At 37.3% G+C, this 25,434-nt stretch overlaps 2 protein-coding genes across 2 annotated transcripts in view; one reads left to right on the top strand and one right to left on the bottom strand.

Moving 5' to 3' along the window:
• Positions 1 to 25,434, bottom strand: part of ralgps1 (Ral GEF with PH domain and SH3 binding motif 1) — a 117,127-nt gene that overhangs the window by 43,907 nt on the left and 47,786 nt on the right. The gene's annotated exons all lie outside the window — the stretch shown is intronic.
• Positions 1,724 to 24,889, top strand: angptl2b (angiopoietin like 2b). The gene is made up of 6 exons (XM_039681004.2): positions 1,724 to 2,005; positions 2,115 to 2,455; positions 12,407 to 13,262; positions 22,012 to 22,205; positions 23,535 to 23,805; positions 23,888 to 24,889. The coding sequence occupies exons 3-6, from the start codon at positions 12,419 to 12,421 to the stop codon at positions 24,085 to 24,087; spliced, it is 1,509 nt and encodes a 502-aa protein (XP_039536938.2). The 5' UTR covers positions 1,724 to 2,005; positions 2,115 to 2,455; positions 12,407 to 12,418; the 3' UTR covers positions 24,088 to 24,889.

Genomic DNA, 25,434 nt, shown 5'->3' with positions numbered 1-25,434 from the left:
CTGTTTACGCCAAATCATGTGACACACCTGAATGAAAGGCTCATTATTATGTGGGTCTTTGTCTTCACAGGTGAGAACCACCTAATTATACAAGAGGGGGTTGGGCCATTTTTGGGCCGTATTGTTTTATGTGAATGATTAGGCAGGATGATTTTCAGATCATTTTGAAGCAAAAAACTCTAGGTGTCAATATCCATTAGTCAAAAGTCTTGTGAACAGATATTTAGTATGTTTTGTGGCCTTATTTCAGAAACTTTTTGCAATAAAGTTTTCTAGTTCTTTTTTCAATAACTATGCATAAACAATATTCTCTCAAAAATACAAACATGTACATACATGTTGCTCACATATTATGGTAGCCTGTTTGTGCTAAATAGAGTGTCATTTCACCTGTGCCATTAAAATGTTTTTAAGCAACTGAAAAAACCCCCACAAATATCAGGGCATGTCCAAACATCAAGGACCCCCAAAACACCTTAGACACCAGAGGGTTAATAAACAATAAACAAGTAGCTGTCAGTATCAATCACTGCATCACCTAGATTTGCACAGTTATTAGTTAATCTCACTGTTATTACTACATCCAACAAAATGCAAAGTAAAAAACAAGTAGTGTTGTCAAAATATTCTGTACTTCGGTACCAAGTCGGTACTAAAAAAAAATTTAACGTCACAGTACAAGCGCAAGTACAAGTTATAGTACAAGTTATAGTAGCAAGCGCTATAACGTGGCGAATGCCGGCGCTGCTGATGTGGTGTCTGTGTATGTTAAACTGCAAAAAGACTATTTAAATATAAACCCTGCATGTTCTTCTTGTCTCTGTGTGAATGAACGGCACAGCCGCGTGGTTTCATTTAACGTTACCTCTCACACTCACACACACACACATACTGAAGCACGAGTGACGCTCGCGCTGTTTTCAGTCTCTGCTGCCTCACGATATGATGACGATTCATGATTCCATTCATCTCCACGAGTCACTTCATGAGCATTTTATCGTTTCATTTGAGAAAAACTATCGTCATATCATACACACGCAGAAACTCAAAGGTCTTCACGACAACCCTTCAAAAAAAACTTTGGTTTAACTTAAAGAAATTGACAGAAATAATTATATTAGGCTACTGTACAATAGATTTAACAACATCTCCATTAATTAAAATTACTACTACTAATAATAATGTGTGCATAGCTTATTTTTCACTTTTTTATAAGCAATATTTCTCAATATCATCAATAGTTTCATTTAAACAGCATGTAGCCTTCAATGCTTTCAAAAATTTACCATCATATATAATAAAGTCATTGAATTGATTTTTTTCTTTTTCAAATGCAAATAAATTAAATAAATTGGAAAAATAGTTCAAACTGATTTTGCAGTGGTATCGAAATTGGTACAGATAACCGTAAAATTTTAATGGTATCGTACCGACTACTGGAAATTTGGTACCGTGACATCCCGTCTATAATCTAATTTAAAATTTTCCATGTCCCATGTCTCTCTTCCTATCATTTTGATTTTGCTACCCATCATTCTAGCCTAGATCATAACCTAGATATATCCATGCCCAATTAGGACCTGATCAATGCGACATCACTGGACTCCGGACAACAGTTGCAGCTGGTAGTCGACTGTCTGGAAATAGATAGACAGGGAGAAGTGAATAGCAGGGGTTTTGAATTTGGGTGGGGGATCATGCTTTCAGATCCCTTTGTGCCAAGGGGAGGAGAGAAGTGGAGAGGGGGTGGACCAACCCCTTATCCACTGCCTGTTGGAAATGAAGAGAGGAACAGAGAGAGAGAGAGAATAGAGGAGAGAGGAGTAGAATAAGTTAGTGCAACAGAGGTGATGGACTTATTCCAGTAAGACTGACCTGACAGGGAACACACAAACTCCTCCTGAGGGCTGAGAAGAACATGCTGGTGGACTTTGCTTTTCAATACCACAAATTCACAGAGGCACCTACTACAGCACCTACCAGAGATATCTGCTGATCTTCTGAGGTCTTCAAAGCCTACTTCTCTCAAGCTCTCTAAAATACTTGAGCATTTTTAGAGTAAAATTCAAAGACCTGCTATCTTAAAAGTCTGAATTTTTCTCTTTATTTAATAGGTTTTTACCACTTCTCTTTGAGAAGAGTTGTTGAAGAGGTACTTGTCAGAGTTCTTGAGCAAGGATTCGCAGGATTTGCATCGCCAGACAAACAGAGGTGTTTAATTGAGGGCTTTAAAACTGAAGACCTTTCCACTGACACCAAGGACGTACTTACAAAGAGAGACAGTGGGGGATTACGGCAGACAGAGAGAGAGAGAGTGAGTGGGAGAAGAGAGGAAAACCCCACAGAGCAATCTCCACAAGCGGTGATGACTATTTCCACAGAGGCACTTTGCACGCTTTCTCCAGGACACTGACAGATTTCAAGAAGGTGCTGTGCAAAAGCCCGGAATCAACTGGTAAGGTTAAGGTGAGCCCAGAGGCTCCGCTTGCTCTCTAAACATGTGTAATTGCATCCGGCACTCTACAATGCTTGTGCTAATCTGGGAATGAACTTTTAAACACCTGTTTATGTTTGGCTGAGAGCTTGCGTCAACTTTTTGTAACACACTGAGTTCTATGTGCTTTGGTAATGGTCGCCCTCCCAGTCCGATCCTGTCATGGGATGAATGAATAAGGTCTGTCGCCCTGGGCGACATCTCTTTCTGATGGTTTAAGTGCAGGGTTAATCTTTGACGGGCTGAAGGAAAGTTCTATGGGGTTGAGGACAATATAAGTGAGAAATTTAGGGATGGTGTTTTAGCGGTTCATTTGTCATAAACACACAATGGCTGTTACCAGCGAGAGACCCCGGACGCAATTTAAGACAACAAAGCGGCTGCGTCAATAATGACGTCTGTGAGCATTCAGATCAAAAAGACTTGTTTCCCACATGTTGAAAGACAGTCTAGACAAGTCTACGAATACACTGAGGTGTGAATGTCGGAAAAGCAATCACGTGGTTTAAAAGAGCATGAAAAGAAATGTGATGGGGTAGTGTTGTACACAATATATCTTTCAGTTTTATAAATTTTAATTATAAATTTTGGAATTAGAGAAAGGAAAAGAACAAGCATGCAGGGAGGTATAGAAAGCTACACATCCCGAAATGTTTGGAAGGGACAGGATGCAGGAGAGTTGACTGTGGATGTGTCTCTTTGTTTTATTCCCCAGGAAGCTTTTTTTTTCCCATCTGTAGGGATCAGAACGGAGGCAGACTTCTCAATCAGGCTTTGTTCAGCCATGGTTCAGTTTGAATAAGAGACAGCTTACGAGTTTTCAAAATCAGAGTATCTTAAGTACTCTTTTTATGGACGGGCATGCCATGGCAACAAAATACACAAAGCTCATAATTGCAACTGTATACAAAGCACTCAAGATTGTTTATACAATGGTCTAGACCCAGGGTTTTCAACTAGGGGTCCCTGAAGGTACTTCAGAGGGTTCGCAGAAAGGATTTTGCTTAGATTTTGAATATATTAATGAAAATATTTTAAGTCAAAGTTATTAAAAGTCTTACCAAAATCTGTCTAGATTTTTCATACTGGGGGTCTGTCTGGGTGCAGGGACCCTGGGACTGTAAAGCTTGGAAAATCCTGGTTTAGCAAGCTGACCTCATTATCTCATAAATACTAATATTTGCAGGTATTCCTTAACAATTCTAGTACTAAATTAATAGATGCAAGAACTATTAAAAATACACTGAAGAGTAATATGAATGCATTGGCAGCATCTGTAAAAGTCTTTACATATGCAAAAATGTTTATTTTTAATTTTTACTATTCAAATATTTGTAACAAAATCTCACAGATTTAATAGAATAAAATCCATTTAATTCCACTAATTTAACATTCTATACTTGTACATCCCTAAATTGTTTAAATGCTTGTTTTAAAGTTGTAAATTGCTTGTATTAAATGCCAAATACATTACTAATGTAGAGTATTATTCAAAAGTTTGGAGTTTTTTAAATACATTTATTCAGCAAGGATCAGACATTTATAATGTTGCATCTGTTTTCCATTTAAAATAAATTATTACTGAAATAGAATTTCAAATGTGAATTTGTTAATTACAATCCAAATTCAGTTTGCTGCTCACACAAAGGCTTCAGAAGTAGAAGGTAGCCTGACAATTTCAGTCATCAATTACTTATTGTGTCGGAAAGGGCAACTTCAACATTCTGCTAAACTGACATTGGGTGAACTATCCCTTTAAAAATTACACTGTAGAACATCTACACTAATGACACACAAAGAAAAAGGTCCATTGTTAAATGTGTCTGTGTTTAGTCTCATTGGTCTGTGTGATCAGCTAACCTTTATAGATATAACTTCACAGTCAAAGCTCATTTGTGAGAGGCACACAGGCACAAGTGTGAGGTGAGGGCTTCATCAGCCTTCACCAGCCTCTATCTGTGTGTGTGTGTGTGTGTGTGTGTGTGTGTGTGTGTGTGTGTGTGGCAGCTTGGCTCACTCTAATGAGGAGGGGCGGAATTCAAAGAATGCCACGCTAAGGTTGAAATGAGAAGGGCAGGCGAGAGAACAAGGGGATGATGGAGCGATAGGGAAAGACTGAAAGAAGACATCAAGCAGTTGTGTCCCCTTACTCCCTAATCAATGACTCAAACACTGCTATTGTGCAACAGAAAGTCAGACCTAACAAGAGTAATACCAGTTCATGTAAATGACGGCACACTGCACTGTTATTGGTTATGATCAGTCCTTTTCAATTCATTAGTGAATACATTAGTAAACTAGAACATACTGGGAAATAAAGTGGTTTCAAACAATGATTATTAATATCGTGTAATAATCTGAAAACGTTATACGTAACATTGTGAATATGATGATAACATGTTTAATTGGTAATTCTGAATAAGGACATGTACAATGCATTTTAAATCAAATTGAATTTTAAATTAAATTATGAAGAACAAATCTGCATCATGAACCTTCAAATTCAAATTATTGATCCACAACAAGGCCAAACTTGTTTCTATCAGTTAACTTGTTCTTTCTCTTTAAATAATTATTTCTTTATCTTTTATAAGGCGTATGTGGAATAGTTCAATAGCAGTTCAGACATGCTGTAGCTTGTAAGTCATGCCACATCTGTAACGGAACACTGGACGAGGTAAACTTCACATTGGCCTGTCGGGACACTTCTCAAGGTGCGTGTCAGAAGGACAGACTCTGGAGGTTTTTATTCCCACCAAGGGAGTAATGACAGCTCTCTGGATGGGGCAGATGTGCTTTTTCTTGGCCTGCTGCTCGCACAGACATTGCACCACAGAGGAAAGCATTTCCACTGTCTCTTTGTGCTGGTTGGGGAGTCCTAGCTCTTAGACTTGGGGTCTCCATTGAATTTCTTTATCACACAGTCTTAAATATCTTATGTTCCACTCAAAGAAACCACAGGTATTCCCATTCCTAGACACACACACACACACACACAAGCACAGAAACATAGACACATGCTCACACACCACAGTGAAACCACATACCGCCCGCTGCATTAATTCACACGAGACGTTGCCTGTTGTAATGCCCCGCTGTCCGACACTCTGTCAGTATATCCAACAAGTCGCAAGTCCAACCTATCATTATTGGTCTGTTACAGCGGCACAAGGGGGTTCCTTAGCCTCTCATGAAATACACTCTCTAGTGGAAACCATCATTATTTTTTCCTTTTAGGAAACTTTTTTTTTTCTTTTTCACTTGAGAGAGATTCACCACAGTTCAAAAGTTTGCTCGTATACCAAAGTCATTTATGTCAAAACATAGCCATTACTTCAGTCTTCAGTGCCACATGATCCTTTAGAAATCAATCTAACAACCTGACTAATCAGAATTGATTATGCCAGAATATTAAAATCAAAAGAAACCGAATCCGATTCGAGTGGGGCAGTTGTTTTTGCTGAAAAATCCAATTTTAGGTGGTTACTGTGTTTTGGAACATGGTTTCTAGCTGGTCACTAGCTTGCAAACCATCTGGAATCAGCAAAAGACCAGCTACCAGCTGGTCACAGCAGTCAGTCAGTTTAGGAGGTAAGGATTGTTTTTGGAACATTAATAACCTGCTTGGACTAGCTAATGATGAGTTTACACAGCTACCATGTTTCAAAACACAGTTACCGGCTTAAGATGGATTTTCCAATGGGTGTCTCTGTAGATCACTCTTGCAAATCAACAGCTTTTAAAATTTCTGACAATCAATCTGTCAGTAAGATTAGAGAGACAAAAGCAATTTGTGAGGAGCACGAGACAAGAGTCTTAATCAAACATGTCCAGACAACAGCATATAAGAATGACATGTTTTCCATGAGACAGAAAACAGCAGGAAGTTTACAGTACTGCATGTCTTACATCTTTTTTTTTTTCTGCGAGGATTACATAACTTAATACCAGTGTCCGGAAATACGAAAATAATTTGGCAGGACAAATAAGACAGATACTATGTCAATAGCATCTCTCATGTTTGTGTGCAGTTTAAACATAAGAACATGAAGGGTCCTGTCAAAGCTGGGAGAAAGAAAGGGATAAAGAGAGAGACAACAAGAATTGCAATGCGAGCTGACTATTAGTTGCATTTTTTCTGCGCTGTCCCAGTGGTGAAGTCATGATGTGGACAGACAAATTGCAGGTTTCCTGTGCATTTGCTGACTTCATCAGCAAAGGACTGTTATTTTGGTTACTGTGTATAAACAGCCACAATAAAATAAACAACCTGAATTGTGTTGCATCAATCCTCTATCCTCCACAACACAGAGACAGCTTGACAAGCAGAAATGTTCAAACTGGCGGTAAATTGTTTCATTGAGCAAAAATCCATCCATTAGTGCTAATATTTCTAAAATCTCCCTAATGTTAACACTTAAATGGACTTCCCTCTGGCTGCCCTCCCAGAATGTGTTAAAAAACAAAACTAATGAGCAGTGAAATATACTTTTCTCCAGATAATTCCCCCAAAACTCTGCAGTCAGCTTTGTATGCTTTCGTGCCATGACGATAACAGGCTGACAAGATATGTTGGACAAGCTTTTGGAGTAAAAGAGATTTATAAAGTATAATATGCTTTTTTGATCCAGGTCATTGGTAATTATAGTTTTTGAAACTGATCTATTATACAACAGTTCTCTCCAAACTACTTGTCTGTGTTTGAGTCCACACCAGGCGAGAGGGGCTTGATGCAATGCGACACAAGCAAATTGAACCATTATATTCAGTGATATGTTGCGGAAACACAACAAATTCCTGTCAGTAAACTGATGCTCTGTTCCATTTCGGACGTACTTCAAGGGCTCGCTCTACAGGTACTTCTGACACAAAGAACAGATAGATTTGCAATGGTTGCTTTTTCTCGTCTAGTGTAGACACAATGGGTCTCATTCATGAAACACGAGCAGAACGAATTTGTGTGTAAATCGTGTGTAAAGTGGTTCTGGCGTAAATCTGGATTCATTAAAATGTTCGTATTTTTCAAATGTTAGTTGATACGCAAGAAATCTACACCTGCTCCCAGCCACACGTAAATGATGCGTTAACATCCGAGCGTTTTGCGCATTAATAAGGCTGCATTTAATTTTACTGTAATCGGGTACATATTTAAACAGCATTTTGAAAAGAAAAAAAAAATCTATAGTAATTACATACGTTTTTTCTTTTTACTTTTATTATGAGAGCCAGCAATAGATCTGGTGATCGATGAAGGCCCTTCTCCAGTTTGAATACGATTTTTCCGAAGTGAACTAATTCGTTTTTTGCTGTCAAGTTTAATGTCGAACCATTTTCTTCTCACTTCTGGGACTGTTCGATTAATAGATGAAACTCCATTAACTGCATCTGTAATATGCTGCCAAGCTTCCTTTTTTTTTAGAACCTGATACGCCACTATGTACGCTTGAAAATAAAATGTGGCGTTTTGAATGAACTTCTGATAATAAAACTTCAATTTCTGCATCCGAGAAATCTTTCTTTTTCATTCGCATTCATGTTATTATATGCCTCTATATAGATGTCAGTCCGATATAATGGGCGGGATTTAAGGTAATTGAGAATGAACGTGCACGCGCATCCCATTTACGACTGGTTGGAATTCATTAACACACACACACATTTCACTATCACATCTGATGTTTACGAAGTATTTGTGAATCAGGAGAAGAGTTTTCGAGAAGGTCTCTTTCCACGCAAATCACTCTCATATTTACTCGTATATTTACGAATGTTTCATGAATGAGACCCAGTGTTAGTGTGCATTAGAAACTTTTATTAGTGACTCTTTTTCTCTGAGTCTTTTTGCAGGTTACTCTGTTAAGTCAGTAGGTGGTGACAAGTGACTGTCTTTATGAGTGAGTCACTGAATCATTCAACTGATTCATTAAAACATTTGTGAATAAAACAAGAGACAGTCTTTGTAATCAAGTCAATGAATAATTCACTTAGTCAATTAATTCAAAAACCATTTCATCCAGAACCAGAATAACTGCCTTTGAGTGAGTCATCAAATCATTCATTCATACCCACTGATTCATTCATGAACGAAACAAGAGGCAGTCTTTATGAGTGAGTCATTGAATAATTTCATTAAAAGAAGCTATTAATTAATACATTAATATTAATAACTTATTACATGCCTGCATTTGTCAGAAACAACACATGAGTAGTGAATCTGTGTATGTGTGAGGAGATCAGAGAACCTGCTCGCAGTGGGTCAGAAAGGTGTTGAACAGCGGGAATCCACAACTCAATCCACCAGCAGCTTTCAATTAAAGTTCCCAAAGATGAAGCGCTCTAGTTATATTTTTTAGGAGACGTGTTTTCTCTCCTTCCACACCCCAGGGCTGAAATCCCAATAATATCCTTGCTCTCTTTGAAACTTGAGGTAAACAACACAAAGTGGCTTCATTTTATGAATATAAAAGGCCATGTGTGGTGATTTCATTGTTATTAAATAAATCAGACCAATAAATCACGTCGCACCTTCTTGGAGACTGAATTCAAATGACAGTCATCCATTGGAAGCAGGTGTCAAATTTGCTCTGTCATAGCAACATATGTTATCAAAACAGACCAAGCACTGCACGTGTTATCACACAAAAATGATCTTGCATTTAATATCGCAACAGGTTCTCAAATCAAGTTTCTTTTTTTCTTTTAACTTGAAATGCTGTTAAAAAAAAAAAAAAAAACGCAGATCAAATAGGTCCATCAATACGTTTATATTTAAAAACATTGTTACATTTAAACGCAACAGAACGAAAAAAAAATAGCTCAGGGTCTTATGATGCGTTTTAAAAAAGTTGAATATCTTGAAGACTTGACACTTCGTTGTTCTATGGTGCTCATTTGTAAGATGCTGAAAAGTAGCAAGACCTAGCGCAATGGTCTAATATGTCCATGTAGAGTATGTTTATATAGAAAACAACTAAAAACAGAGCAGTGGAACTCAAAAACCCACTCTGCGTGAACAGGCCCTAATGCAATATCAATTTTCTTGCTTTAAGCTTTGTTAGGCAAGGTTCATGCACGCCTTGCACAATGCATTATGCGTAATACATTCTTAATCAGAGTAAAATCCCATTGCTTGTATGAACTAGAACTACTGTACATCAGATTTTCCATTCTCCCTCGGTGATGTTTAAGGCTATGGCAAGGATCAGATAACCAAGTCCCGTCATCGAGAACTCATTCATAGCAGCTTACCAGATCAGAGCAGACTCCTGCCAGGACACCCATGCTGACCAAACAATCCATTCAGATACAGAACAAGATATTTGATTGTGGATGTGTGGTCAAAACTGGCCTTATCATTATTACTCAATGTTATCAACATTGAGTAATAATGATACTCAATGTACTCAATGTTATCTTATCACTATTATTTGTTGTTATTAGTTGTTTTTATTAATTAAAGTCAATCTGAAATCTGAAACTGAATTAAAATGAGATTTAATGTCAAAATTACGAAATATTTGAAGCAAAAACAAAGGCAAAAGCACATAAAATCAGTAAAACTAAAGCTAAAATTAAAAACTAAAAACACAAAAATAAAAGGCTAATACAAAATATTAATAAATACTATGGTAATGATAATAATAATATAAAATACTCTAATTAAATAATACTAAAATAAACACTGCTAACAAGCTATTGCCAAGCCACTAAAAGCGAATTAATGCTGATGTTGGATTCAGATCTTGCAAAAGATACTGCTATAATGAGCTGTATTTTTAGGACATACAATAGGGTTTTACTTGTTTAAGATGCAATCTTTTTGGATCTCTTCATTTACATAAACTTAAATAAATTGATTCGCAACAATGAATCATCAGACATTCCAATGCAACATGAGAGAGCAACGTTTAGGACGAACTGATTCACTAGAATCAACCAAGCTTGCCAGCACTACATATGGAGAGAGGATGCAAAGAGTGTGTTTGAGTGAGATTCAAGTCCAGTAGCTCCAGCGAAGCCAAGAACTTATAGAATATGGGGCTGCAGAGCCTCATTATTCCCCTGCTGTGAGGGTCAGCCATCAGTGCTGGAGAAACATGGGGGATTGCCAGACCATTTCTCCCAGGGAAACCTGATCTCTCCCAAAGTTTAAGAGCTTCCATGACTGGGTTAGAAACAGGGGCAGCCCATTGACTCTGTAGTGAGCTCACTAGCATGACTGACGTTGAGTGAGGTGTCTGATCTTCTGTCTGGATCAGTTGGGGTTGTGTTAGCTCGGTTAAGCTTGGCCTGTCCAGACAGATAGAGGAGGAAATTAGCCTCATACCTCCCATACGTCTCTAGGATAGAAAGAAATATATCCTTATAACCTGAGGGTTGTGGTATTAGAGTAAAGATTTAAAGGATTACTGTTCCAATGGTTCCGGCAATGACTTATACGCACAAAAGCAACTTTAATTGTTGTGATGTGAAAGCTTGACCTGAGAGTCAATGAAAAATGAGAATGTCCACTAAAAATTGTCAATAGTGTAGTAGTGATGTACGAAGCACAACTCACACTAAAGTCTAACCAAGCAGCTTTATGTTGGTCAAAGTGGCAAATCCACAACACCAAATTAAAATTGTTGCAAAGCATGCATTGGAAATTCTTTCATCCGTACGTAAAATTCCTGATCGTGTGGATTCCTTTTGAAATGACTGGATTTTGATCATGGAAATTTGCTAAACAATGGTAAAAGTAAAATATCTCTTGATATTCCATTTATCATAACCTAGTAAATTCATAAAAATTATGTTGCATCACGTGATGTTACAACCTGAACTAATCTTGTCATAAAAAGGTCAAATGATCTGATTTTAAGAGACTTAAGTCATGGGGGTTTGCAGGGGTTCTTTCTATGACCAGTGGTGGAATGTAACGAAGTACAAATACTTCGTTACTTTACTTAAGTACATTTTTCACGTATCTTTACTTTACTTAAGTACAATAAATAGTGCATACTTTTTACTTTTACTTCGTTACATTTTGCAGCAATTATTATACTTTCTACTCCACTACATTTCTACAACTTCTGTTACATTTTCGTTACATTTTCTGATCAGTTTTTCCCCTGCCAAAACGTAATCTGACCGTCCGTTCGTTGCACGTTTGTCTCACCAGTGACGTTTGGTTGCCATAGATACAGTATATCAACCCGGTCACTAAATGAGTCTCACACGCAGTGTGTTTATCATGCAACTCATACGCGAAAAATAGTTTTTACGTGCATAGGAAACACACCGTGTGTAATTTATGTTTGGTTTGGTTAGGATTATGGCAAGCCAAGAGGTTCAGAATTACACCATAAATGAATCGCGTGTACTGCCAAACATAGTTATTAACATATAGTAAGGATAAGCATGATATTGCCTAATTGCAAGCTTGTTTCAGAAATGGTGACATTTTTTCCCATCATTATTGAACATCATTATAGGAGTAGGCTATTAGGTTAAATGAGTTAGAATTAAATGTTTTATTAATCATTAGAAAATAGACATTAAGATAATAAATTGTTATGCAAGTACTTTTACTTTTAATACTTAAAGTACATTTAAAATAAAGTACTTTTTACTTTTTACTTAAGTATGGTTGTCATTGTGTTACTTCTACTTTTACTAAAGTAAATATTTATCTGGGTATTTGTACTTTTACTTAAGTACTGAGATTCAGTACTTCCTCCACCACTGTCAATGACACAATTTTATGTTTTTCTGTTTAACTGCATGTTTCTGCATGTTGGTTTATAAAAAAATAAAATAAGCAGTTGTGAAAAAGATCATTGCAAACAACTTAAGGTTCTAAAAAAAATATATTATTTTTAATAAATTGAAAAACGAACGTCATTCTTCCCTCTCCACTGATGTATTTCACAGGTGTGTGTGGCCATGGATGTTCCTGTGCTAGTATGGCTGGTGTTGCTCCTGGCGAGTAGACAGTTTCCTGAAACGGATTGCAGCACTCAGGAGTTTGACAGCAGTGATGAAGGTCCAGAGGTTGAATTCCTATCGACCTCTCGCACACGGCGGGCCCCCGAGCCTCCTCCGCAGGACAAGTGCTCCTACACCTTCATCGTACCCCAGCAGAAGGTTACAGGAGCCATCTGTGTGAACTCCAAGGAGCCTGAGGCCATGCTGGAGAACCGTGTCAATAAGCAGGAGCTGGAACTTCTCAACTCTGAGCTGCACAAGCAGAAGAGACAAATCGAAACTCTGCAGCAGCTCGTAGAAGTCGACGGCGGCATCGTCAACGAGGTGAAGCTCCTGCGCAAGGAGTCCCGTAACATGAATTCCAGAGTGACGCAGTTATACATGCAGCTGCTGCATGAGATCATCCGTAAGAGGGACAATGCGCTGGAGTTGTCGCAACTGGAGAACAAGATTCTCAACCAGACCTCCGAGATGCTGCAGCTTACAAACCGCTATAAAGATCTGGAGCATAAGTATCAGCACCTCGCCTCACTGGCCAATAACCAGTCGGCACTCATTGCCCTTCTCGAGGCACAGTGTCAGAGGGGACCACCGGTTGCGGTCCCTAGGGTGCCAGCCCAGCCTCAGCCGCAACCACAACCACAACCCAGACCCTCACCACCCCTCAGCAAGCCTACGTTTAACCGCAACAACCAGATCACCAACGAGATCCAGAGTGATCAGAACCTCAAAGTGCCACCCGCCCCTCTTCCCACCATGCCAGGAGGAACTCACAGCCCGTCCACCACAAACAAACCCTCAGGTGAGTGGCAGCTTCATTCCTTCAGTGGTGCATGTACTATTTGAAGGGAAAAACTCAAATGAAACAAAATACTTGCATTTTCAGGGAAATACGATTATAGGTTTCACAAAACTTTCCAACGGAACACATTTACCATTCAACTTTACTATTGAAAATGTTTGTGTTAACTCTTTTCAAACAGAAAAGAGTTATATTAATGATATTTCACAATATTTCTATGTTCATGATATTTTCCACCAATACAACCTTGGTGAGGATTAGACTCTTTGTTTGGTCCTTGTTTGGTTTTCAGAGGCAATTTCTCACAGTTTTCTATCATGATTCAACACTATCAAAGTTCATTCATCTCAAATTCTCTCTAAATGACGACTCCCACACAGAGATGTGACAATAAACCATCTGTTGTTGTCTCAGCTTTGAAATTCCAACATCCAGTTAGTAAATCTGTGATGAATATCAGAAAAATATGTTGTGTTGAGTCACACACGTTGTAGTCAAGATCAATTTAATGCCATATATCTAATTTCAGACTGATTGCAATTTATTTTATACATGTTTTTAATTATCTAAAAAGAGAAAAGCCAAATTGTTGTTTGAGTGAAATATTGTAGAAAAGTTTTCTTTTAGAAAAGTTTAATGTATACGTTGTTTCATTGATTGCAATGAACATACAAATATCATGATGTTATTAACCCCAAAACCAGCATGTATACTGTATATAGTGTCTATTTAAAATGTAAAACTAGTCAAGACAGCGAAAAATAAAAAGGTAGCTTTCAGTGGCTGTATTTCCACTCCATCTGGTGACATGAGCAATTTCCTGGCTAGGTCTGCCTGCATTAATAGCAAAAGGTTACACAAACTCTCCTCAATGAGAGTCAAGCTTTCACAATGAGACTACAGTACGAAAAAGAGCTCTGGAAGGAAATAGAAAGAACGATTTTGGACAGAAGTGAACAAAGTGAAGGAAAGATGGTCAGAAAAAGTCTACAGTGCCTGAGTTGGGAAATGCTTTAAGGATGAGTCTGCATTTACACTATATATGTGTGCAAAGTATGATGCGTATGGCAATTTCACCCTGTGGTTTATGTTTATTTCTTAAAAAAAAAACTGTGTTTGACAATTGCTTGAGACATCTTGCAGCTTAGACTTACATAAAAACTGTATATGAAAGGGTATTTTAAAAAAGAGATTCAGAAAAAAAGTAGTGTTGTCAACCGATGTTGAAAAAAAATGCTTTAAAAAACGCATTATATTTTTCTATAATTGCGATTAATCACTCCAAACAAAGCTTATCATGTATTTTTATATTGTAGTAATTTCAAAATTAATCTCAAAATTAAAGTACAAACAACATGCAGTATACAGTATTTTAAATATGTTATCTAAAAGGTAGGAAATATCCAGAAATATAGTTAGTCTGACACTTATAGTTAGAGATATTAGGCTGCTGTCACTTTAAGATCTGACGCACATGACGCAGATCTGACATATCTTATTTTTTCCACAACTCTCTACATTTATAACATTATTAAACTTATTTTAAGACTGTGCTTATGAGGATACTCAACTTTTGGCATAATTTTGGTGTAATGGTGTGGTCACATTTAACATTATTCAGGGAAATTTAAAGAGCAAAATCCAGTCATTTCAACAGGATTCTAAGTGATTTTTTTTTTTCTAGCATGAGGGTGAAATATTTCCCCACAGATTTCATAACAGGTTCAAGTTGGAAAGCTACAAAGAAAGCTGCTTGGTATAAATGTGACGTCTGTGTGATCTGTGGTCCATGGCTACACTTCTGCCAACAGAACATTTTGTGTGACCGCACCTTAGGATTTAGAACCACATTTAAAAAGTAGTCCAAATTGGAAGTCAAAAATCCAATCTGATACAAACACACAACAAGACTCAATCTGACAAAAATAGAATTGGTTGACAGGGTGGTGATGGCGCAGTGGATAAGACACATGCCTTTGTTGTGAGAAACCTGGGATCGAATCAACTGCGAGACACCAATGTGTCCCTGAACAAGACACTTAACCCCTAGTTGCTTCAGAGGCGTGCAACCTCTGACATATATATCAACTGTAAGTTGCTTTGGATAAAAGCGCCAGCTAAATTAATTAAGTTTAAATGTAAATAAAAAATGTAATTGACAGTCTAAATGCTGTTTTAGAGACAATTAAGGCAATTAAGGGGACATTTCACCCATTTGCATTAAGCTTTGTATCTTTAGAAACCCAGTCATATTCTTGAATGGTCATGGTTTATTCACTTATTTTCACCTTAGATGGGAGAAATAAGGATTTAAGTGTTTTACTTCCTGCTTATTATGACGTAAAAATCGCCATTTTGCATCATAGTAAGCAGGAAGTCACATTTTATTGAAAGACTACAAACTACAAATAACAGACCTCAGACCGCTGGATTCAAAGCCTCTAGTGCACATTCAACTGAGCCAGATTTTGTCTGTTTTTCTGAAATCTCTCTGGCTGGCTAATTTAGACGACAAACATTAGCTCCTCATTATTCCAGGGGGTGGGACCCACTCGAATTTTTAACGATGGCAATTTCTCCTGGACGAAATCTCTGAATCAGATGAGCACACGGATGAATGTGTTGTGATGTGAACCATCCCGGTATCATGCAGTATTTCCCCATATAGAAAGAAAAACAAACAAGGAGTAATTCACTAATGAGTTTGCCAAGGTAACGGGGTTTGTTGTTGTAGGAAGGAGGAGGCGGGAACCGGCAAACATTTAAACATTTTAAAGGGCACCTATTATGCCCCTTTTTACAAGATGTAATATTGGTCTCGGGTGTCCCCAGAATGTATTTGTGAAGTTTCAGCACAAAATACCCTGCAGTTAATTCATTATAACCATTTTAAAATGTCATTTTGGGGGCCTGTTTTAAAAGTGCTGTTTTGGTACATACGACCTTAAATGCAAATGAGCGGCATATCTCCGCCCTGCCTTTGGATGAGGGCGTCACTTGCATATCTATGACAGTCGGTCTAAGCAAAATGGCTGAGAGTCAGAGCCATGGAAAGAGAGTGAGAGACCCGCTGTTTTGAATGTAATTCAGCCGTACATGTTTGAATCGGAATATATAAATAGTCTCTGATCAGACCCAGATGACGAAGAGGCTCTGGCAGAATAAACACAAATGAGAATGGACCAGGGGCCTGTTTCAGAAAGGAGGTTAAGTGAAAACTCTGAGTATGTTAACCCTGAAATGAGGGAAACTCTGGGTTTTCCATTTCAGAAAGGGGGGTATATCAAACCCGAGAAAGCAGAGTAAGTCAAGCCCGTTTCTGAAAGAGAGGTAACTTATACTCAGAGTCAGTTACCATGGTAACTTACTCTGTGAACCTAACCTGGTCGGGAGCAGGTTTTCTTCAGTAAACCCAGAGTTTCTTGCGGTCTCCTCCCCTTTTTTAAAGAGGAAGTGCTGTTTAAACACCAACAATAATACTAAAATGTATTTACACATTCTTTAGGAATATATATAGCTTGTCCATGGTTTAATTGACTAAATCTGTTTTGCAGCACTTTGCCAAAAAATAAAAGGATTAAAACATTTGCTAAACTTTTATTTGATTACCACTGTTTTGGATAATATATTTCTATTAAATCATTGAAAAAATTGTAATAAAATTTAATAAGTTATTAATGATAAAAAATAAGATGTCAATCATAATCATAATCAATTATTGAAGTTAGTTGATATTATGTTTTATTGAATAAATGTTTAATTTATTTAACTGTCATTTTAACTGATGAAAATAATAACCGTAATTTAATAATGCAGTTTATATATTTAACAATTGTTTAATACCATAAACCGTGATATTTTCTGAGACGGTTCTCATACTGTGAAACTCTCATACGTTACAACCCCACATGGGGGAGTCCCCCACCCCACCCCCGCTGTTAAACAAGTTACTCAGCAACTTTTACTCATGTTTTAAATTAACTACTTTTAACTTGAGTAGATTTTTTAGACTGGTATTTTTACTTTTACTTAAGTAAAAATGTATCAAAGTAATAGTAGACTACTTTAGGTTGAATAACATTCTTCCAGTTTCACCTCTGATATTATAACAGTTACTCTAAAATAGTTATGAATTATTAACTACAAATGACATCTTCAACGGTGTAGTTAGATTAATGTAATAATTACTATCTCTAGAAAGTATTGGTCTACATATTACTAAATCCTATATCAACCTCAACCACTTGATTAATACAAGGAGGAGAGACAAGAAACTGCACTTTTAATGCTTTCAAATTAACAATACAATTGCAGGAATTATTCTTGAATTGATCAAAGTGTGTAGAGGGAGAAGGTTATATAAAAATATACCTTTTAAAAATGTATGCTAAATCCACTACTATTGTTTTATACTAAATTGGTCTATAGTTTATGCAGTAGCCTATTTGCATCATATTTTATTTTAAATTAAAGAAGAATTAAGAGTAATCCCTTTAATTAAATTACAATATTTAGATTACTTGGTAATTAATTATACCCAACACCTCTTTTTGTCTGGTTTGACAAAAAGAGTCTGGTCTGTTTGCGCTGTTGCCATGGTGACTCATAATATCTGCGCTCCATTGATAATGGCTTTTTATAGCTGTGGTGCACGCGCTTAACTCAGAGTCAGCCAACTCAGAGTTGATTGAACTAACTCATTTCAGCTGTTCTGTAACCGAAAACTCAGAGTTTCCCATCTCAGGGTAAGTCAACTCTGAGTTCAAGCTTTAACTCAGAGTTGGTTGAACCTCCTTATTGAAACGGGCCCCAGGACGTCTCAGTATGGTTATTTGATACATTTATGTTTATAGAGTTGTAATCGCGTCCCCTTTGGAATTATGGAGGTGCAAAACACACACACAGACACACACTAACGTTGGCGCAATTTTTTTGAAGCTACAAACACATACTGTGATAAAGTTTGCTACGTACAAGCAAAATTACATTTATGCGAGGGACCTGTGGCGTCATGTTTACTTGTCATACAGGTGCTTCTGTGGCAAATGTGAGAAGATGGCTAACTTACAGAACAAGAACATATGCAGTTTTTAATACAATATCTTTAAAAATATATATATTTATAAACGTGTGGTTACACACTATACAAACAAGGTTTAAATTATATACACAGACATCCTACGACGACAACTTTGGCTGACATCGACTGAAATGACTATTTGCTCAAAAATCATAAAATACACTTACTAGAGGTGACGTTGGATCGCAAACAGTAGACAACGATCCACACTTGAGGATTAACTTTGAAGCAAGACCTGCTATCAATTGACCCTCGTTTATAAAACAGTCCGTCAGAAAATGATTCGCTCAAACACAAACTTATTTACGAAGGAAAGGTGCCACTTAAACTCCCAAAATACAATACATCCACTGTGTTTTCAGTGGCACTGATGTCGGAAGTAAGTGAAAACTACTATGTATGTCATTATTACATTCCATCCCACAACATAACACTTATCTTTCCAAGAGACATTACCGGCTGTCGTTGAAACAATGGAGGATGGTGTACAGATCACTGAGGGCGGGGTCTATGCCACAACCACACTGTCAATCAAACCCCTTGCTCAATTAGCCTTGTAGACGAAAGAGTGATTTCTCTGATGTTTGCGCTGTTCTGGATTAGTGGGAGTGGCTTGTGGAGCTGTGCATTGTGGGAGTTGTTGTCTTACATACAAATGCGCCCTTAAGTTATTTTCTGTCTTTTCTCGGTCAAGAGGGCACCAAATTCAAAAATTTGTTTACATTTCGACTACATATATGATCCACTTTCAATAAAGATTAATGTTGAAATGGGTGAAATGCTCCTTTAAGTTGCAGTGATGAGAAAGGAAATAAGAGGATAGGAGAAACAGCAGGGCAAGGACGGAAACAGCACTCAGTTGGTGTGAAGTCATTTATTCCAGTGTTACCAAACATGGATGACCCAGACATCCCACACAAAGCTCAGCGCTCTATCAGGTCTGGGTCTTCCTGCTGGAGAGAAATGGCCTGCTGATGGATTTGCCAAGTTATTTTAACAAGACCCACACCACTGAAAATCTGTAAGGCCTCTCCGTTTCCACTTCCTCCCTTCTTCCTACCATATCTCCTCTAAAGTTCACTTGACTTGATGGATTTGTGTTCATTCCGAGTTCATCACCTCATTCATCTCTGTGAACGTTAGCTAGAGTCTTTGTAGTAAAAAGCAGATTTTCTTTTCGTGTCTGTCTCTGCCATTAGACACTTTATGCTTACAATGTGCGAGTCTGTCCTTTCACAGCACTGTCTTTTTCCATCTCTCCCTCAACTAATCTAAACTGTGTCCCTTTGTCTGCCAGATAGAACAGCTGCCTTGGTCTAAACTTCTGTAAAGCCTCCTGAACAAGTACACCAAAATATTATCACTGTAAAACAGAAACAGTTAAGAAGTGACTCACCTACTCACTAAAATTGTTGTACTATTTAGAAACAAACGCTTCAAAATATGTACTTCTAAACCTGGTTTTAGCTGTTCTGTTCTTGTCGTGATCTTTATTTTCCTCAAATACTTGTTCTTGCTGCATTAAGTGGCAAGTTTCCATGGTGTAAAATGTTCTACGACCAATTAAACAGAAGGGGGCTTGAAGGAAAAATTGGTAATTTGCTGACAAGCAGACTTCTCCAAGGGAGAGCAAGAAATTGGTGGCTCCAAGATAATGAGGCAAAGTATGTGGAGCTAAAAATTTTAATTCAGCCCTAAACACAAACACAGTTTTAAAACTAAAACACTAATCCAGAATTAGTTTGGGATGAATAAACCAAGTCTGTTTATGTTATTAATAACAATAATGCAATTAATATTGAACGGTATAAATAAAATATATTCCCACTGGACCATCGGTTCAAAGGGATCACATGGTCAATTTGGTGACCTACAAAAAAAAATAAGATTCATAAATATTTATTTTTCATTTACAATAGAACTTTTTACGTAGGTGGGAACAAACCGTTCTCAGACCTTTTCACTATTACATTTGTCTATGTGAGGCATGTCTCTTGAGATTCCCAAAAAATCGACTGACCCAATAAAAAAGCAAGTGGTTTAATACATGCTCCTCCTGCGATTGGGAATGCTGGAATGGATTCAGTTTTGTTCACAGTAAGGGGCTAATGAGCCCCGTCTGCGTTGTTATCTTAAATTTGTCAGGTAGTGTGATGGCTCTTACTCTGGCATGCTGTGAAAATCAGCCAGCCAGAGAGATTTCAGAAAAACAGACAAAATCCGGCTCGGTGGAATGTGCACTAGAGGCTATGAATCCAGCGGTCTGAGGTCAGTTATCATAAATACAACCAGAAATATCTTGATTGTAAGTGCGTAAATTATAAGTACTAAAATGAATGTGAATGAGGGCCAGCCGTTGGGCATGAGGCCTGCTTAATAAACGCTACAGGATGAGAGTAAACACTAAAATGTTCCAGACTACTGTAAGTAAACCACAAGGCCTCAGCAGCACTTTAAGAAGGAGATGTTAGATCAAACCTAACACACAAGTTAAAATACACAAATAATAATGGAACATATGAGATCATGTGCTATCAGAGCAAACCTTTAAGTTTGAGTCTCGGGTTGTGTTTAGGTTTGACTACTTTCCCTACAGAAAAGACCATAATTAACAACCACAATTGGTTTCACCAGCTAGGTTTTGCTAGTGAATAGCATATTTGTGCTGCTCCAATTGATAGACCACAACCAAACCAGCATAAACCTGCCTAGACCACAATGGAAATACCCCCTTTGCTGTTGTTAGTGTCTTAAAGCTTGTATAAAGCAATTAAGCTAGACTCAGCCCGGCCAAGTTGGTTTAGTTCCCATATAAATAATAATAATAATAATTCGTTACATTTATATAGCGCTTTTCTGGACACTCAAAGCGCTTCACATAGAAGGGGGGGATCTCCTCAACCACCACCAATGTGCAGCATCCACCTGGATGATGCGACGGCAGCCATATTGCGCCAGAACGCTCACCACACACCAGCTTTCTGGTGGAGAGGAGATATATATATACCCCATTAGCAGGGTATTAATCAACCCATCCATAGTTTTTACCATTTAAAATTGAAGATCAAAGAAAATTTTATTTTGAAGACAACTCATTTATGGATGGTCTCTTACTCTGCTTTTCATTGGAAAACTTTGGAAATTGGAGCCATTTGACACATTCCTATAAAAAGACTACTCTATGCCCAGGGGACTTTGGAAGTGCTTGCTAATCTACTTGCTATTGCATTATTTAACAAATGGGTCTTTCTCTGGTGCTCGTGCCAGCATTATGTTTGGCTGGAATAGCAGAGGCAACTTCCCCGGCCAGAATGGCAGCCAAGGTCAATCCTCTTCTTACGTTAAGAGCTTTTCCAGCTGTGCCATGGATGAACAAGAGACCTAGCGGGAGTAAATACAACTGAGAACTGTGTTCAGGGAGATCCTGAGATTGGCTTTCTTGGATTATGCAATTGTTTCAGCGTTGCGCCTGAATTTCCCTTCAAGCAAAATAATATCTCAGTCTGTCACACTGTCACATTCCCAGTATGAAATTTGACAGAAACAGACAGGAGACTTCCTATAAAAAAAAACTTCTCTAGGAATTGAGTCTGTGGGGATACATCTTGTTTCAATAATCTGGGAGTGCCTGAGAGGGGTAAATACTGAATGATTTTCCCCTCCTCTTAGGTCCCTGGAAGGATTGTCTGGAGGCTCTGGAGGACGGACACACTAACAGTGGCATGCACCTAGTGAAGCCGGAGAACACCAACAAGCTGATGCAGGTGTGGTGTGATCAAAGACATGACCCTGGTGGCTGGACTGTCATCCAGAGAAGAATGGATGGCTCCGTCAACTTCTTCAGAAACTGGGAGACATATAAGGTGAGCCAGGAAGATCAATTCTGGCCAGTAATTAACTAAATATTATGACCGATAAGTGAAAAACAGCTGATATTAAAATAACAGTATAAATATGAAAACTGTATGAAACAGTATGAAATTGGCATCTATGCTCACAAAGACTGCATTTATTTGATAAAAAACGATGTTAAAGTATATTAGTAAATATTATACATAATATTAGTAAATATTATTACTATTTAAAATAACTGTACTATTATCATTATGCTGATTTGGTGATATTGGTATTATCAATGTTGTTCTCAAAACAGTTAATTAGGGTTTATTAGTTTTGTGAAAACCATGATACTTGTTTTTTTTCAGGATTATTTGATGATTCGAAGATTCAAAAGAACAACATTTATTAGAAATCTTTTTTTACTCTGTATATGACAATTTAATGCATCTTTGTGAATTAAAAAGTATTAATTTATCCTTTAATTTAAAGGAAAAAAATAGGAATTAAACATACAATATCTCTGTAATAGATAGAGGTGATATATTTCTTCCTTTGCCAATGGTGGCACATTCAACAAACAGGTCAATTTATGTTCCTGTTGTATCAATTTGCTTACATTTTATCTTTGTCACTTAACATCACATCTATAACTTTTAGCTGCTTCACATAAGCTGAACCGGATGGCTGTGAACATACAGGCCCTTGAGGTTAAATGAGGTACATATACCAAGCAGAAACTACCACACTGAAATGCATCAATGCAAATTAAAACTTGCGCAATTATTCTCAAAATTAATATTATCAAATCCGCTTTATTTGCACATTCTCTAAAATAATAGAATTAAGGAAGGGTTTATATATATATATATATATATATATATATATATATATATATAGTGTTCCATTTCTATGGAAGCTTATTTCCGCCATTGGGATATTTTTTCTCTGCATTTCAAGTTTATATCCCACAATTATGACTTTATAACTTGCAATTGCGAGTTTATATCCTGCAAATCTAACATTATAACTCACAATTGTGAAATACTGTAAAAAGTCACATTTATCTTCTATTTTTTTTATTCCATTGCGAAAACAAGCAAAGTGCAGAGAAAAAAAAAAAAGTCAAAAAAAGCCAGTCATCTGAATCCTCATCACAAAAACAAACAAACAGATCTTCAAAGCCCTGTAGATGCTTCATGGGTTCAGAAAGATGTCTAAAGATTGTGCTGGCAAATGAAAGCCCAACCAGGCTTAAGGACAAAATAATACAGACTAAGTAATGTACACTAAAATAACTATTTTACATGGTCCATCTATTACTCAATGGCAGGCGCTCCTCTGTTTTATTACAGCAAGGCTTTGGAAACATTGATGGAGAGTACTGGCTGGGTCTGGAGAACATATACTGGATAACCAACCAGGGGAACTACAAGCTGCTGGTCACCTTGGAGGACTGGTCTGGACGCAAGACGTTTGCAGAGTACGCAAGTTTCCGCCTTGAGCCTGAGACGGACTTCTACAGGCTCAAGGTGGGCCGTTATCATGGCAATGCAGGTGACTCCCTAACTTGGCACAACGGGAAGCAGTTCACCACTCTTGACAGGGATCATGATGTATATACAGGTATCAGTCAATCAAATATATATTGTCCTATTTTTTCTATAATTTATATATATATATTAATATATAAAATGTTTCATCTCAGGCAACTGTGCACACTATCAAAAAGGAGGCTGGTGGTATAATGCCTGTGCCCACTCAAATCTGAATGGCGTGTGGTACAGGGGAGGGCACTACCGCAGCCGCTATCAGGATGGCGTGTACTGGGCTGAATTCAGAGGAGGCGCCTATTCCCTCAAGAAGGTCGTGATGATGATACGACCCAACCCGAACACCTTCCACTGAGAAGCACATAAAAACAGGGAATGAACTGGTCGCCATCCACCCTATAAAGTGCAATTTCTTTAGACCGGTTTTTAAATTGTTTCGCTTCCTACATAGATATGATAGCAAAAGAACAAACAGGGTCTTGGTTGACGTAACTGAGAAGGAACACCAATTTATCAGAGACTACAAAAGGGAGCTCTATTAAGTGCTATTTATATCCATTATCACTGAAAATGAAGTGTCTGATGACTTGGCCTGTTTTCAATGAGTCTCCAGGAAGTCATCTAAAATAAAAAATATATATAATGAAAATGATGTGCGTTTCCACTCTAGTTCAATCAAATCAAATGAAACCTGTTCATCTTTAGATATTTAGTGCAATTGTGAATCTGTTGTCTGTTAGATTGCTTTTGTTAAATATGTAAAATAACTGATTAGTACTCATTCGTTGTTACAAATAAGACACAGGACATCCAATCCAGTGATAAAAAGCTTACGCATCCCTAGTTTATTCGAAGCTAAGAGAATATATGTTTCCTGATGATATGAACAACTCATAATTTATTTCAGGGATATCATTTTTAAAATTCATATAAAGGTTGCAGTGTCAAATAATGCACAATTAAACATCTTAAAACAGTCATCGGTTTCTCAATCTAAACTGTATTTACTGTGTAAATTAGCTGCTGGTGTCAAATGAAGACCCAACACATTTATGTACATATACACGTAATATTGTTGAAAATAATGTGTAATTTGTAATATACTGTAAGTGTAACATTTCCCCTAGTATTGTCATACTGTTGCAATAAAAGATGTACAGCCATGTGTTTTGTCCGTGAATGGATTAAAAATCAATCTGCTACAGCTGCAGTTCTACTGAGAAAGTTTATGTGCCAAAGTAAAGGGAAAAGCCACAAATAATTAATTCAAAAATGCAACAAAACAACAAAATAGCACTTTTACCGTATAATAAATGGGGTTACACTTTGGTTTAGGGCCCAATTATATCTATTAAGTAAGATTTATGCCTCAATAAACTGATTACTGCATATTTATATTTAGTAAGGTAGTTGTAAGTAATGGGATTGGGAAGGATTATAGGAAGTAGAAAATGGTCATGCAGAGAATAAGACATTACTTCATAAGTACTAATAAACAGCCAACATTCTAGTAATATGCGCATGCTAACAAGCAACTAGGTAATAGTGAGAATTGAACTCTAAACTAAAGTGTTATCATAAATGTTGTAAATTTTGTTCTAGAATGATCATTTTTATCAAGCTTGTATATTTAAGTTCAGTGATTTCACTTAAATGGCAATGAAGATTACCTATTAATTATTATTTAAGTGAAATTACTGAA

This window comes from Pimephales promelas, chromosome 14 (genome assembly GCF_988280905.1).
Source record: "Pimephales promelas chromosome 14, fPimPro1.hap1.1, whole genome shotgun sequence".
In the NCBI taxonomy this organism is placed as follows: domain Eukaryota; kingdom Metazoa; phylum Chordata; class Actinopteri; order Cypriniformes; family Leuciscidae; genus Pimephales; species Pimephales promelas.
Note: the sequence above shows the minus strand (reverse complement) of the source record. Positions and strands in the feature narration are given on the sequence as shown.

Bases quoted from the DNA above. Each gene is read 5' to 3' on its own strand.
- angptl2b (XM_039681004.2), top strand. From the start codon at position 12,419: ATGGATGTTCCTGTGCTAGTATGGCTGGTGTTGCTCCTGGCGAGTAGA. The intron at 22,206-23,534 runs GTGAGCCAGGAA...GTTTTATTACAG, and splicing joins GAAACTGGGAGACATATAAG to CAAGGCTTTGGAAACATTGA. The intron at 23,806-23,887 runs GTATCAGTCAAT...GTTTCATCTCAG, and splicing joins GGATCATGATGTATATACAG to GCAACTGTGCACACTATCAA.